Below are 13,440 nucleotides of genomic sequence, written 5' to 3'. Positions count from 1 at the left end.
CTTTTCATGTCTTCTTTCCAACCAGATGATCACTTCTTTCAGGGTTCCATTTTATTTGTTTTCAGGCTCCGGGTTTCCTCTTCATCATCCTCCTGATCCATGTTCCTGCTTCTCGGTAGCCATTTTAAAAATGTACTTTCTGTTCCTTCCAGTTATGGAATACTTGGGTAAAACATCCCTTTCATCCTTGAAGGTGGAGGGTGAGGGGTGGGGTGGGGGAGGGAAGGAGAGTAGGGGTGGGGGTTGAGCGTTGAGCGGGTATGGGTGGTGGCAGTGAATTGCTTAGTTGCTGTCTCTAGTTAGTTACTCTTTTCTTTAGTAAAAAGCAACTATAGTTTACCTTATTTTTCCTTACCAAAAAAAAAAAAAAACCAAACAAAAGGAGGTTGGACAGCTTTTGAAACTGATATTTTAGTTGAAGAAAGATAGAAAGAAAGAAAGAAAGAAAGAAAGAAAGAAAGAAAGAAAGAAAGAAAGAAAGAAAGAAATCTACTTTGTGGGGAAAAAAAAATCTCTCACAGCCGAGCACATATTCCTGGGCCAGGATCCTCTATGGCTGTGGATGTAGTTCAGTGGTAGAGTGTTTGTCTCCAGGTAGAATACACAAAGCCCTGGATTTGATCTCAAGCCAAGAAAAAAAAAAATCCTCTCTGGTAACAAGCTTGAACCTCTAAGTAAAATTTTCTGCAGTTGAAAGTATTCAAAGTGCCTATGATTGCTGTATGACCTGTTGGTAGGAATTTCATTTTCTGTATTGCAGAGAGAGGCGCCCACACAGATTCCTTCATTGTGTTTATGTATAAAATGTTCCCTCGGGTTCCCAGCCATCTCGCTTCTCTATCTTTCTCTGTGAAACAAGGAGACAGATCAGTCCTGGGAGGTAATGGAATCTGGGCGAAGCCTGGAAGAGAAGCAGCTTAGGACAGGACAGAATTCTTTCTGCAAAGCCGGATGCCCAAACTGGGCATCTCTGTGGACTCTTATGCTCCCTCCACCCCTGCTGAGATGATGCACTGGGAAAACACGCGCTTTCCCCTGGATGCCTCTCTGTTGGTTTATAGCTGGGAAAAACGTTGCCGCCGGTCTAAAATATCTGCCCAAACAGCCTAGCTCTGATGAAGGCTTTCTCACAGGCTCTCAGCTCCCCGCGGGCACTCCCCGCCCTCTGCTGCCAGAACCTTGGGGATGTGCCTAGACCCGGCGCAGAGCACGTCCCAGCCAACTGAGAGCAGAACAAACCCCTGGCGGACAGCCAAGAGGCTCCCTCCCAGCCACCGCCCCCCGCCAGCGCCTTTCCCCCTCTATACAATACAAGATCTTCCTTCCTCAGTTCTCTTAAATCACAGCCCAGGGAAACCTCCTCAGAGCCTGCAGCCAGCCACGCGCCAGCATGTCTGGGGGCAAATACGTAGACTCCGAGGTAGGCTTGGGTGAGGGCGCGCCCGCTCCAAAGTGCCTGCTTTTGCTATCTCCCACTCCACATGCTCAGACTGCTTTCCTAGCCCCAGCCCTTTCTCTACCTTCCCGGCCCTCAGAGAGCTGGCACCGCGGAGGAATGGGCTGGGTGGGGAGGTGAAAAGCTAGGAATGTCTTAGAGCTTCCTTTTGGAGAGGGGATCAATGGAGCCAACGGGGAAAAGAAGGACCCCACTCCACCCCACCTCCGGGTACTCTTTTGCGAGTCTGCCAGACTTAGAAAAGTTTTCCAGATGATACTGTTCGCGAGACCCCCCTGCAGACCAGCTCCTACCTACTGGGAGGCTAGTGGTGTGTGTGTGTGTGTGTGTGTGTGTGTGTGTGTGTGTGTGTGTGTGTGTGTGTTGAGTGTTCAGGGGAAGGAGATTCATCTGCCACAATCCTAAGGACAGTACCTCCACCCAGGAGCCTAAAGTAGTTCGCTTGGGCGGCGGCATGCGTGTATTGCACTTACCGAAGTTCTCGAGAACTTCAATAATTCTTTCTGCCCCTTAAAGGCCCGGGGTGGGGGATGAGGGGTGGGGAGTTCGGAGGTTGGGGAGCCTCTTTCCTCACAAGTACCACCGCCACTGTCAACTACTTCTTGGCACTCAGGTGGACTGAACCTGGAGATCTCGGTTCCCAAATACGACTACCTATGGTTCAGCTTGGAGTAGACAGCCTAGGCGTGATCTAAGTAAAGGGTGGGTCAGGCAGTCCTTCAGGTGACATTTCCTTCTGGGACACGAGGGTGAGGGGTCTTAGCACATGCCTCTGCTTAAAGAAGTATGTTAGACTGCGAACCACTTATTCACCCCCACGGCCTAAGGAAACCCATGGGGCAAACGGGGGGGGGGGGAGTTAAAAGGGTAAGGGCTGCGGCAGGTGCGAGGGAGAAGCACAGAGGGGCAGAGAAGATGGGACCATTACTGTCAGTATGGTCCAGAGGAATCCTGATAGTGCTGAAGGGATCTAGGACAGGGTTAACGGTTAAGAGAGGGACGGGGTAACAGGTGAGGTTGTGGGGACGTGGATGGCCTGGCGGAAAGAAGGAATACAGAGGAGGCGGAACGCGACCCCCCAGTTCCTGAGCTGGGGAGTTAGGGTCGGGAGCCGCAGGGAGCAGGAGGGTACTTGGGGCTTCGCCCTGACCCCTGGCGGCAGGCGCAGGAGGCAGGCGCTCCCTGCCTGGTACCGAGGGGTGTGGTGTCCTCTGCTCCGTCCTCTTAAAAAGCTTGCAGCGCTGGAGTTTTCTGTGTGCAAAGCCTTTCCTTCGAGGTTGAAGCTAGCAAAAGTTGGAGCTCCAAGCTCCCCCCCACCCCCCAGCCAGGCTGACTCTTGACTCTTGTTTTTCTTTCTGAACTTTTCTTCCCACCGCTGTTGCCACCCTCCCCTGGCTTGGCCGGTTGCCCTCACAGGGACATCTCTACACTGTTCCCATCCGGGACCAGGGTAACATCTACAAGCCCAACAACAAGGCCATGGCAGACGAGGTGACTGAGAAGCAAGTGTACGACGCGCACACCAAGGAGATTGACCTGGTCAACCGCGACCCCAAACATCTCAACGACGACGTGGTCAAGGTAAGCACTGGTTGCTGTCTGAGTCCCGCAGTGTACTCTCCCAAGCTTTGACAGATGCGCACTGTTTTTTGAGCTTGGCTGTGTGTGAGCCCCTGCGGGTCCGGTGTCAGAAATGTCGCATCTGTCTGCCTCCTCCTACTGGCAAGTTCAGCAGGAATTTAGCCAGTTGTTGTGGGGAGTCCCATAGAACCTCAGCCACAAGTGCCCCACCACATGCATGCACTTTACTTGGGAAGGGAAGATGATTATGGTCCATTGGTGGGTTAAAAGTTCAGGTACAGATCCTTTACGTGTTGGTAAAATAATCGTGTGAGACTGTGCCACTGATGAATATCAGAATGCAGAATGAACGTAATCCTTCCCCTAAATAATCTAAATGATTAGTTTAAAAATATTAAACAGATGAAATTGCTTAAAACTGATAACATATGCAAATATTTGTACTTATTTTGTACATTGTGTGTGTGTGTGTGTGTGTGTGTGTGTGTGTGTGTGTGTGTGTGTTGTTTTAACTATAAAAACGTAGCACATGTGCATGGTTAAGCCAATTTACCAAACTGAAAGTCATTTCCACCTCTTGACTTCTGGATCCCTCTAGTTAAATGTGTGCATCTGTGGTGACAGCCAATGTCAGCCTGCCCTGGGCTAAGAGAACTCAGGTTTGGTGTTTCATTTTACACTTTCAAGATGTGCTTGCTGGGATTTATAATACATTACTTTCCTGAGTTGTTGTCCATCGTTGACTTGACACAGTGGTCTGACTTTCATTATCATTTTGTTGTTCAACTTTGACCCTTTCAACAATTCTGGCTCAAGGAATTTATTGTCTGAGTCGGAGCGGGTTGAGAAATCCTGGACTTGAGCTGTGCTTGGCAGAGGGTTTCCTCTGAGTGGCCTGGAGGGCCAAGGAAAATCCTAGCTTCAGGGGTTCCAGTGGGAAGACGCTGTCCTGTCCAGCCCCTAATTCCCCACTGAAGAGGTGATGCAGTTTCCACCCACAGCCTCCTCTCTATGGATGGGAGGAGCTCCAATACTCTTTCACCTTTATGAATAATATATTTCAGAAAGAGAAACGGTTTAATCTACAACCACAGGGAAAGTGTACCTGTCAAAATTGACTCTCTTGGTTTGCTGGTAGAGGGAAAGGAAAATTGGACCATTTTTCTCTTGGCCACATTGTGGAATTATGAAGGCACCTCATAAATTGGAAGTTAAAGATTGCTAAAAATCCATTTATTAGCCACCCTTCCTTAAAGGGGAAAGAGCAGTTTGCTTTTCACCCTTCTTGTGCTGCGTTGGTCAAAGAGGGAGACTCCAAGGATAAAAGCAGACTTCAGGATTTCAGATTGGCTCCCCTTCCATGGAGCCTCCCTGTTGTTGCAATGTGGATTCCCGGGAGCCAGCTAGCCTCCTGGGATGAGTCAGAACAGCCAGCAGTGTAGATGTGGGTCTCCACACATAGCATGACTAAGTGGAGAAAGAAGGCCCCACTGGGAAAAGAGACTTCAACCCAGATGGAAAAAAGGCATAACAGGCGTGGAGGGAATAGCAGTTTACAAAATATCAGGCCAAGAGCGAGTGTGGGGATCCTCACATCAGAGGAAATGGAAGAGTTACATCAATACCTGCCTGCTTACTCCCAGAGCTAGGAGCAAATCCAGAAAGACAGACAGACAAGAAAAATCTAACCTTGAGAAAAAAAATTGGCAGGATTTAGGCAGATGTCCTGCCCAGGAGGATATCTTCTGAAAACACTTGTTTTGCAAAGACAGACCCAGGCTACCCCCTGCTCATTAGGCTCCTCCCCTCCCCCACAGAACTGGCTAGAAAATTTCAATCATAGAAATCTCTGCTGAACAGTGTCTGGCTAGAGTATCCCTCACTCTTCACTGATACCTTCGTGTCCAGTTGAAAAACACAACTAAACAAACCCTCTATGTAGACGAGATAGGAGGCCTAGGTTTAAAGTATAAAGAACAGTATAGTTCATTGTCCGAATCCTTTCAGTTTTATGCATCAAGTATGGAGGCATGGAAGGGTTCCAAAGCCTGCATGCTCTACACTTGCACTTCAACAACACAGAGCATGAACATCTAGCCCCCTGGCAACAAGAATATCAATTTAAATATAGAATTGATTGCCAATATATAACTGCTTTCATGTAGAGGCTTGCTACACCACATAATGGTTTATCTACATAGATACATTTATCCCAAAGTATTGTGATTTGAATGTCTTCTAAAACTTTTTTTACCCAGGTAGTTAAACCTTGGATTCACCATTCTTCCCCTGACATTAATAATGTCCATTCATTTACTTATTAGATGTGATTAGAATTTGAAAGTAAAAAGAAAAATGCATTAAAACACATGATCTTATTAATTACTGTTCCACTTATTACATTGTTGCAATGTGTTAGGCTGGATTCTTACCATTTAATTCTTAAAATAAGTCCAGCAGATAAAAACATTACTGTTAGACAAGAAAGATATGTACACATTAAAATCTTAATCTTGAACACAACGCACAGCCACAATGGGTCCTTTAGTTTTGCCTTGACTACTAAGACACATGTAGTTCGATTGTTTATTTTATTAGCTATTAGCACAATTTATTTACTTTCCCCCACATGTGGTTTTGTGTTTTCTCTCTCTCCCTCTCTCCCACCCTCTCTCTCTCCCCCTCCCTCCCCCCCCCATACTGGCATGCAGTAATATGAGGCGCCATCGTAAATCACATCATCATTTTAGAAATAGACTAAATACATGCTATGATAGGTCAAAGTAAGTAGTACTGCATACAGCAGAATAAAAATGTGTTTAAAAAGTGATTGTCACTGATGTTGTCAAGAAGATGTCACAGAAAGAGCAGAAGGTGGGTAGAAGATTCATAAAAAATACTTTATTGGAGAGGGTCAAGAGGAGTAAGCGGTCTGACCTGGGTGGGCGAGCACAGTCTGCATGCAATAGCTTGGTTGGGGAGGGCAGGAGGATGCAAGGAAAAAGGCCAGACTGTTACATGTTGTACTTTGAGCATACTCCCTTCCATGCCTTTGTATCCTTCATCTTCTCAGCCTCCCATCCCAATTGTCTTCCTTGTTCTTCTAGACACTTCCACATTTTTATTTTAATTTAAAGTCTGATTATACTTTTTAATTTTTGAGATTATAATTGCATTCCCCTCCCCGCTTGCTTCCCTTTCCTCCTTCCAGCCCCTCCCATGGTAACCCTTAGCTTTTTCTCAGATTCCTAGCTGCTTTTTCTTTAAATGCTTTTACTTATATTTGTGCATATATATTTCTAAATATAAAGACATAGCCTGCTCAGTCTATACAGTGCTATTTCTCTGTGTATGTTCTCAGTGATGACTAACTGGTGTACTTTTACCTGGGGAAAACGGTTTCTCCCACTCTCAGCATCCTTAGCTGCCTATTGTTTTTTGTCTAGGGTTGAGGCCTTGTGAGCATGCCCCCATCCCTTAGCACATCTATTGATGACATCCCTGCTAAGGTCTTGTTTAGCCAGCCATGATGGTGAGGCTTCATGGGTGTTGCTGCTCCGACATTTCTAGGAGACACAGTGTCACAGCAAACTATGTGTTCCTCTGACTCTTCTCATCTTTCCGCCTCCTCTTCCACCACAACTCCTTAGTATTAGGTGCAGTTATGCTGGACAAGTTTTAACTTTGATTGGAATCTAGGGTTTCATGTGGCAGAGTGGAAGACAATTAAAATGAAATGAGAGATTATAGCCAAGCAGCAGACTTCTGAATCTCACACTCCATTTAAGATTGTAGGCTCTCAACCCAGCAGTGGGAAGCTGTTTCTTAGTTGAAGTATAAAACTGATAAGAGAAGCTGGAGTTTTGGGAAAGCCTGGGGTGAACACACAGCTGTGATGTCGCCTTGCTGGGTAAGCAGGAACGAGCTGAAATACAAGTCGTCCACTCACAGTGGTTCAACCTGATTGTTCAATTTTCGATGCTACAAAAATAAAACAAATCCAATAGGAACTATTCTTCAAAAATTTGAATCTTGACCTTTTCTTAGTCTAGCAATGATATGTAGCACAATGGTCTCTTGTGATACTGGGCAGTGGCAGTGAGCCATAGCTCCCAGTTGGCCACACAATCACAAGAAGAAACAACCACCAATACTACAGTGTACCATGTGGCTAAGCTATGGTGTTTAGTAGGTTAGGTCTATTAAATGCATCTTTGACTTGAAATATTTTCAACTTATAATGGACTTAATTAAAGGCAATCACACAGGATTTTGAGGAGCATCTGTACTTACTTCATGGGCCAGATGTGATATGAAATGAATGGTACATACACTAGGGATAGAATCATCAAAGCACAAAACAACATATTTATGGGACCATAATGGTTATCAGGCTAGTTTCTAGTTCTCCCTTTTGGATATTAATAAAAAAAACTTAAGAATTAATGAAGTTTAAAATGTTTTCTATAGTTTCAAAAGGTGCTCAAGACAGATATTTTAAAATGTACCACTAAAGAAGAAAAGAAAAGATTACATGATTTGTCATGGATTATTGTCATGGGGAAGAAACAGGTTTAGCCATCTTGGGATTAGCACTGAGACAAACCAGAACATCTGGGAAAAGGTCTTTGTTCAAAGGTAAAAATATTTGTTTTCAATCTTCTCTCCTAAAATGTGAACAAAAAGTTGTGATTAATGTCATATCAGGATCACTTATAAAATTAAGCCACTTTAATATACACATAATCAAAGCATGCTTCCAATACTATGGTGGCAACCTTTTCTGCTGGAGTTGATAGACATTTTACTTGTTTGTTTGTTTAAGGTGCTTCTTAAAATGGTAATTAATATTCTGCCACATCTGAAATCATACCTAGAATTCAGGATGTCCAGTTTATAAAACTCGCATTCTTGATTGCAAGTTTTCACACATTGCTGAGCAAAGCAAGATATTAAAATGAGAGACATTAGTTATTCCTAAGCATATGAAATGATTTTAAGTTCAGCCAACAATTATATGTATATAAGTATTCTATATAAGTATCCTATATTTATATATTAATGTATAATATATTACATATATTGTATGTATTATGTAGAGTACATATATTTTAAATGTTTTTTAAAAGTTACCTTTTTCTTATATCCATCTCCTACTAAAGTCAAAATACAGTGAGGAATTATTTATCTAAACTTTTACTTTAACTGAATAAAAATCTATATTCCTAATTAGGATAAGTGTAGTATATATCCTTGAATTATGAAGGGCCTATGATGTGGGATATTTTTTCACTAGCAGCAGTGCTGACTACATTTCCTACAAGTTTGAGTTATGAACAGCTGCAGCAGGGAACAGGATCTATACAGTCCAGAAATTTCCAGAGCCACCCGCTTGTGCATCCTGTCCATTCAAGTGTATACAATAGCAGGTACTCTCTAGCTCTTCCTAGCTTGCTCTACTTTGAAACAACAGTTCTCCATGATTGAATTCCCAGACAGAGCTGATTACTAAAGAGAGGGGCCTGTGTCCACTGGCTTGTGGGGCTCTGGATCCTTCTATGACACTACATTTGCAGTAGGGAGAATAAATGACTACAGTATAGTTTATGCCAAGATGCAGATACCCTTCCTTCTGCTCTGGAGAATGTGTATGGATATGCATGTATATAAACATATGCATTCTCTGCAATTGTTTGTTATACGATATGCACTGTATACAACTGGTGATATATGCACATATATAAAACTTCTATGATGCCAATGAGATATCATTGCAAGGATATATTGTTTTTGAAAAATATACATGTCTGAAAATAATGTAGTAAAAGAGTTCCCTCTCTTACAAAGTGGCCTAATATAGAGGAACTCAGAGATGTCCTGCTGTAGTGGAAAGACTACCATACTAAAAAATACTTTTAAACAATGTCCTATTTGAATTCTGCAAAACTGTGATTGAATTGCAGAAAATATTGCAGTTAATATTTAATCTCCTCTCTTCACTTATTACCTTTTGATTTTAATCTATGGAACATTTGAAATCTAGAGCCTTTTAAAAATGGAGAGTTTCTTTCCAGACCCAAGAGTTTTCACAGATTTAGTTAAGCGCATCAAAGTCACTATAGGAATCCTTAAAAATCTAGATGCGTGGGTCTACCCGGATCTGTTGATTTGGAACATATAGATGGCAGGCCTGGGCATCGACACTTTTAGAGCCTCACATGATCATTCCTCAACTTGACTGATTCTAAACCTCAAGTCAGGTTTAGAAATAGTTCTTCCCACATTGGCTTAAAGATACATAATCTTTAATCTCTCATGAGAACAGATGAGTCATGTGGTAGAGATTGTTTGTTTGTTTGTTTGTTTGACATTTTCCCTGACAGCATATTATTTGAGGGTCTGGACAACTTAAAGCTTGTCAGCGAGTTTTGAAATAACATGCAGTCCTCCCAACTCACCCTTGCTCAATGGCTTTCCATCTTTTGAGGTCATTTGAATTTAGAGCCAACTGGAATCCCAAAGTCCCAGGGTAAGCAGAGTGGGGCAACCGTAAGTTCCATGTTGCCTTATCCCAGACAACACTGATCATTCTTGAGCAACCAGGATTTTTTTTTTATTAACCTTGAGCAACTATTAATAGTACCCGCCATTTCATACCCAGGAGTGCATCAATTTGGGAAGAAAGCATTTAAATGCATTAGCAAACATCTGTTACTTATTTTAATGCTTGGGATACCCTACTACTCCCTTACCTAACAGCTGGTACAATATTTTCACATTCCAGGTGTGCCCGGCCTCCCTCCTCCCCACTCTCTAGGGCCATCCCTTTCCTGCATCTCATCATAATCAACAAACTGCCCCATCATCTGGATGAGCAGTTTCTAAACTCAATCTTCCCTGTGCTAACCCACTGGATTCTTTCCACAAATCACAGGGTTAAATGAACTGACATTCCTCCATCACATATTTTGTCAGTGACTCAATCAAAAGATTAAAATGTTTTAAATCACTTAACTATTTTTTCAGTTAGTCCAGGAAACATAAAACAGCATACTTTCACATGAACCATTGTTTGGGGGGGGGAATGTTTTTGAATTCTGTCTTAAAGGAAATCTGCATGATCCATGTACTGGGTGAGTACCAAGGGATTTAGCCAGTAGAACAGAGTTACACCTGCAGAGAATACATATTTCCTGTCTCTCATGGAAAATGTGTTGATGGTTCAGATATAAAATACATCTCGCTTTCCTTATTGAGCCTTACAAAAATGTCTCTCGTTGGTCATTACTTCATGGAAAGGGAAGTGCATGTTCTTAAAGATACAAGCAGGTTTCCCCTTAACCATTGTTGCCTGCTTTGGTAATTAAAAACTAGGCATTTTTGACTTTGAGGAGACTTAAGTTTCAGTGGAGTACATCTCACAGTGATGTAAAAGTTAAAAGTTTAAAGCTACATTAAGTATACAAATCTTTTCTAAGCCCAGGAACAACATTATAATATAGTTAGAGATTGACAGATTCAACCCTAGATATTTACATCTAGAGATTATACTGGATTATCTAGGGTGCAGATATCAAACACAAGTAAATTTTCCCATTTACAGTGAATCATGTAAGACACTGAGAACAAATCGTGAAAAACAAGGTGACTGAAAGCAAATAAACAAACATTTTTAAATGTTCCTGGCTGGTTTCCTGCTCTGTGCTAGACTAGGCTGCATACACCCCAACCCCAACTTCCCCCACATTTACTTCTACTTGCAAAGTGCTGCCATTTTGAGTCACAGCACCCATCTGCAAGGCTGTAGGGTAGGGACATGCACATAGATAATTCTGAGGAAGATTGTGTAACTAAAGGGCTGGCAACAATCAGTCACAAAGCAGAGAGTTCTTGGCGGTCTCCAAAGTCAAGTGCATGTTTGCACAGAAAGGATTTCCACCAAGAGCAGCCAGGGAGGTAAAAATGCCTGGTATCAGCAGCAGTTCCAAGTATCCAGAGCCACGTGTAAAACCAGCAGCCAGTTCAACAGGGCTATCTTCACTCAGCCACCATGTTTGTGTCTTTATAGGTGTCAGTGATCCACAAAGGGCCTTGGGTCCACAAAGTCTCCTGATGGTACATGCCCTTTCAAAGGCTAGTTACAAGCATCCTAGTGCTAAATTCCTGAGTAGGAGGGAGTAGGGAATGGGAGGCTCCCTCTAACCTTTTTTTACAGCACAATTCAATGATGCTCATTTGACCTTTTGCTCCAGTGGTCCTGTGGGATCCACACTGTTGTTGCCACCACCATCACACTCACAAACAGTGGAACTCAAGAGGGTAGACTCCTAACCACTGTTACCCACTTGTTACCCATACCCCTCTGTATCGGGTCACCCTCCAGGCAAACACTAGTGTTGTGAAACAGCTGAAGTATGTGACGGTGGCCTCACACAGGGCACACAGGGAGTTTGATGTGGTCTTCTACATTGGGAGTAGCAGGCCTATCATTGCCACACCTGACTTTAGATCCTGCCAGGTTGGTAGGAAAGAAGAAAAAATGGATGTACAAACCGATATAAATTCCCAGACATACAAGTTCCCAGTGAGGTGAAGGGCACTATGTTGCAAAACCAGAGGTGAGCACAAACGCCTGGAGCATCTCAGTGAGTGGAAACAGAAGCAAAGGCTTTGACTGAAGAATGTTTAAAGAGCAGGGATCACCCAGGCTGCCAAGAGCACCGGGCCGCTCCTGCTGGGTATGAAGGGTGGGGTAACCATGAGAGAACACCAAGGCAGGCCCCAACAAGTACAAAACAACGTTTCTGAATGTTCTCAGTTTGCCTACTCAGTCTGTATAGACATACGTGCCAGGGAGCCATACATTGTGGAAACAGGAAGCTATTAAGAATAACCTAAGTTAGATGCTGGTGGGAGAAAGGTCCATTGAGTTCTGCAGGGAGTTTCTCTGAGACTTCCTCCCTGGGCATTACATATTTGTTCTCAAAAACAAATGCCAGAAACAAAGACTGACTTAACTAGTGCATTTTTACAAGGCAACACTAATCCTTTAGAACGACTAGAATGTTCTGTCAGTCAGGCCTCACTGTTCGCCTTCCCAAGATTGTTAGCAGTAGCATATAGCTGGCAGTGGGCACTCCAGGATATATCAAGGCAAGGGAACTACATTTGTTAGAACCATCCCTGATTATCTTTGTTAATTCAATGGATACAATGCTCCTTTCCTGTTAGTTCCTCAAAAATCCAGGATTTTTATTTGTTTAGGAATTTTGGGGGTGGCGACGGGAGTGGGGATGAGGGAGGCCATCATTATTGAAAACAGTTACAACCGATCTCCCAGATTATTTTTGAATAAGCTCCTTCTATTTCTGTAGTTCAATCGTATGAGAATGAGTTATCCCCATCAAACATGCTCAAGCAATACTTAAGAAACCCAGCTCCCCACCAGACCCAGAGAACATGGAGCCCCAGAACACTAGAACCCCATCAGAGAGCTCTAAGCATCCTGCAGCAGCCACCACAGAAGCCCGTGTCTCACGAGTATCCGAGAAGTCTGCTCTTTACGCTGGTAGCTATGTGCTCACTGATGAAGATCTTCTAGCTTTCCAGACAGCTTTTCACTGGTCACTAAGAGAAAAGTGGGCTCCTCTCTTTCTTTTTGAGAATTCTGTTTCATTCTCCCTCTCCCTCTCCCTCTCCCTCTCCCTCTCCCTCTCCCTCTCCCTCTCCCTCTCCCTCTCCCTCTCCCTCTCCCTCTCCCTCTCCCTCTCCCTCTCCCTCTCCCTCTCCCTCTCCCTCTCCCTCTCCCTCTCCCTCTCCCTCTCCCTCTCCCTCTCCCTCTCCCTCTCCCTCTCCCTCTCCCTCTCCCTCTCCCTCTCCCTCTCCCTCTCTCTCTCCCTCTCTCCCCCTCTCTCTCTTGCTCTCTCTCCTTGCTCTCTCTCTCTCTTGCTCTCTCTCTCTCTCTCTCTCTCTCTCTCTCTCTCTCTCTCACACACACACACACACACACACACACACACACACACACACACACTTCTCATCTCATGCCTGAGTTCTCCAGAACAGGCCCGTACTTCTACAGTTGCCTCAAACCTCCAGGTGGACCCCAGAGCCCAGCACTGAGTCAGCCACCAGAAAGTAGAGGTTTAACTTGAACCAAGGCCAATGACTCAACTTCCTTTGCTAATTACATTTTTGGTTGTTTTGTTTTTATGAAAGCACGGTTGAATTGTATCACCTGGCTTCCTTTGCGCCTTTTATCTACATTGACTACAGTTTGAAAGCTTGTAAGAAAACAAACATCTGAAACAGTAATAAAAATGTCCAAAACAGATGAGTCTATTAAGAGAAGAAAAATGCTTCTATTTGTATACATGCTTATATGCACACATATCTGTATGTAT

The 13,440-nt window shown here is 43.7% G+C and overlaps 1 protein-coding gene across 1 annotated transcript in view; it reads left to right on the top strand.

Moving 5' to 3' along the window:
• The first annotated feature begins 1,260 nt into the window (after positions 1-1,260).
• Cav1 (caveolin 1) overlaps positions 1,261-13,440 on the top strand; it is a 30,382-nt gene continuing 18,202 nt past the window's right edge. Inside the window, exons 1-2 of the mRNA XM_034518836.2 lie at positions 1,261-1,420; positions 2,873-3,037. Of these exons, the coding sequence (XP_034374727.1) occupies positions 1,391-1,420; positions 2,873-3,037 (195 nt within the window). The 5' untranslated portion in view covers positions 1,261-1,390. The remainder of the gene's footprint in view (positions 1,421-2,872; positions 3,038-13,440) is intronic.

Source organism: Arvicanthis niloticus, chromosome 15, assembly GCF_011762505.2.
Source record: "Arvicanthis niloticus isolate mArvNil1 chromosome 15, mArvNil1.pat.X, whole genome shotgun sequence".
Lineage (NCBI taxonomy): Eukaryota > Metazoa > Chordata > Mammalia > Rodentia > Muridae > Arvicanthis > Arvicanthis niloticus.
This window is presented reverse-complemented; position numbering and strand designations above follow the sequence as displayed.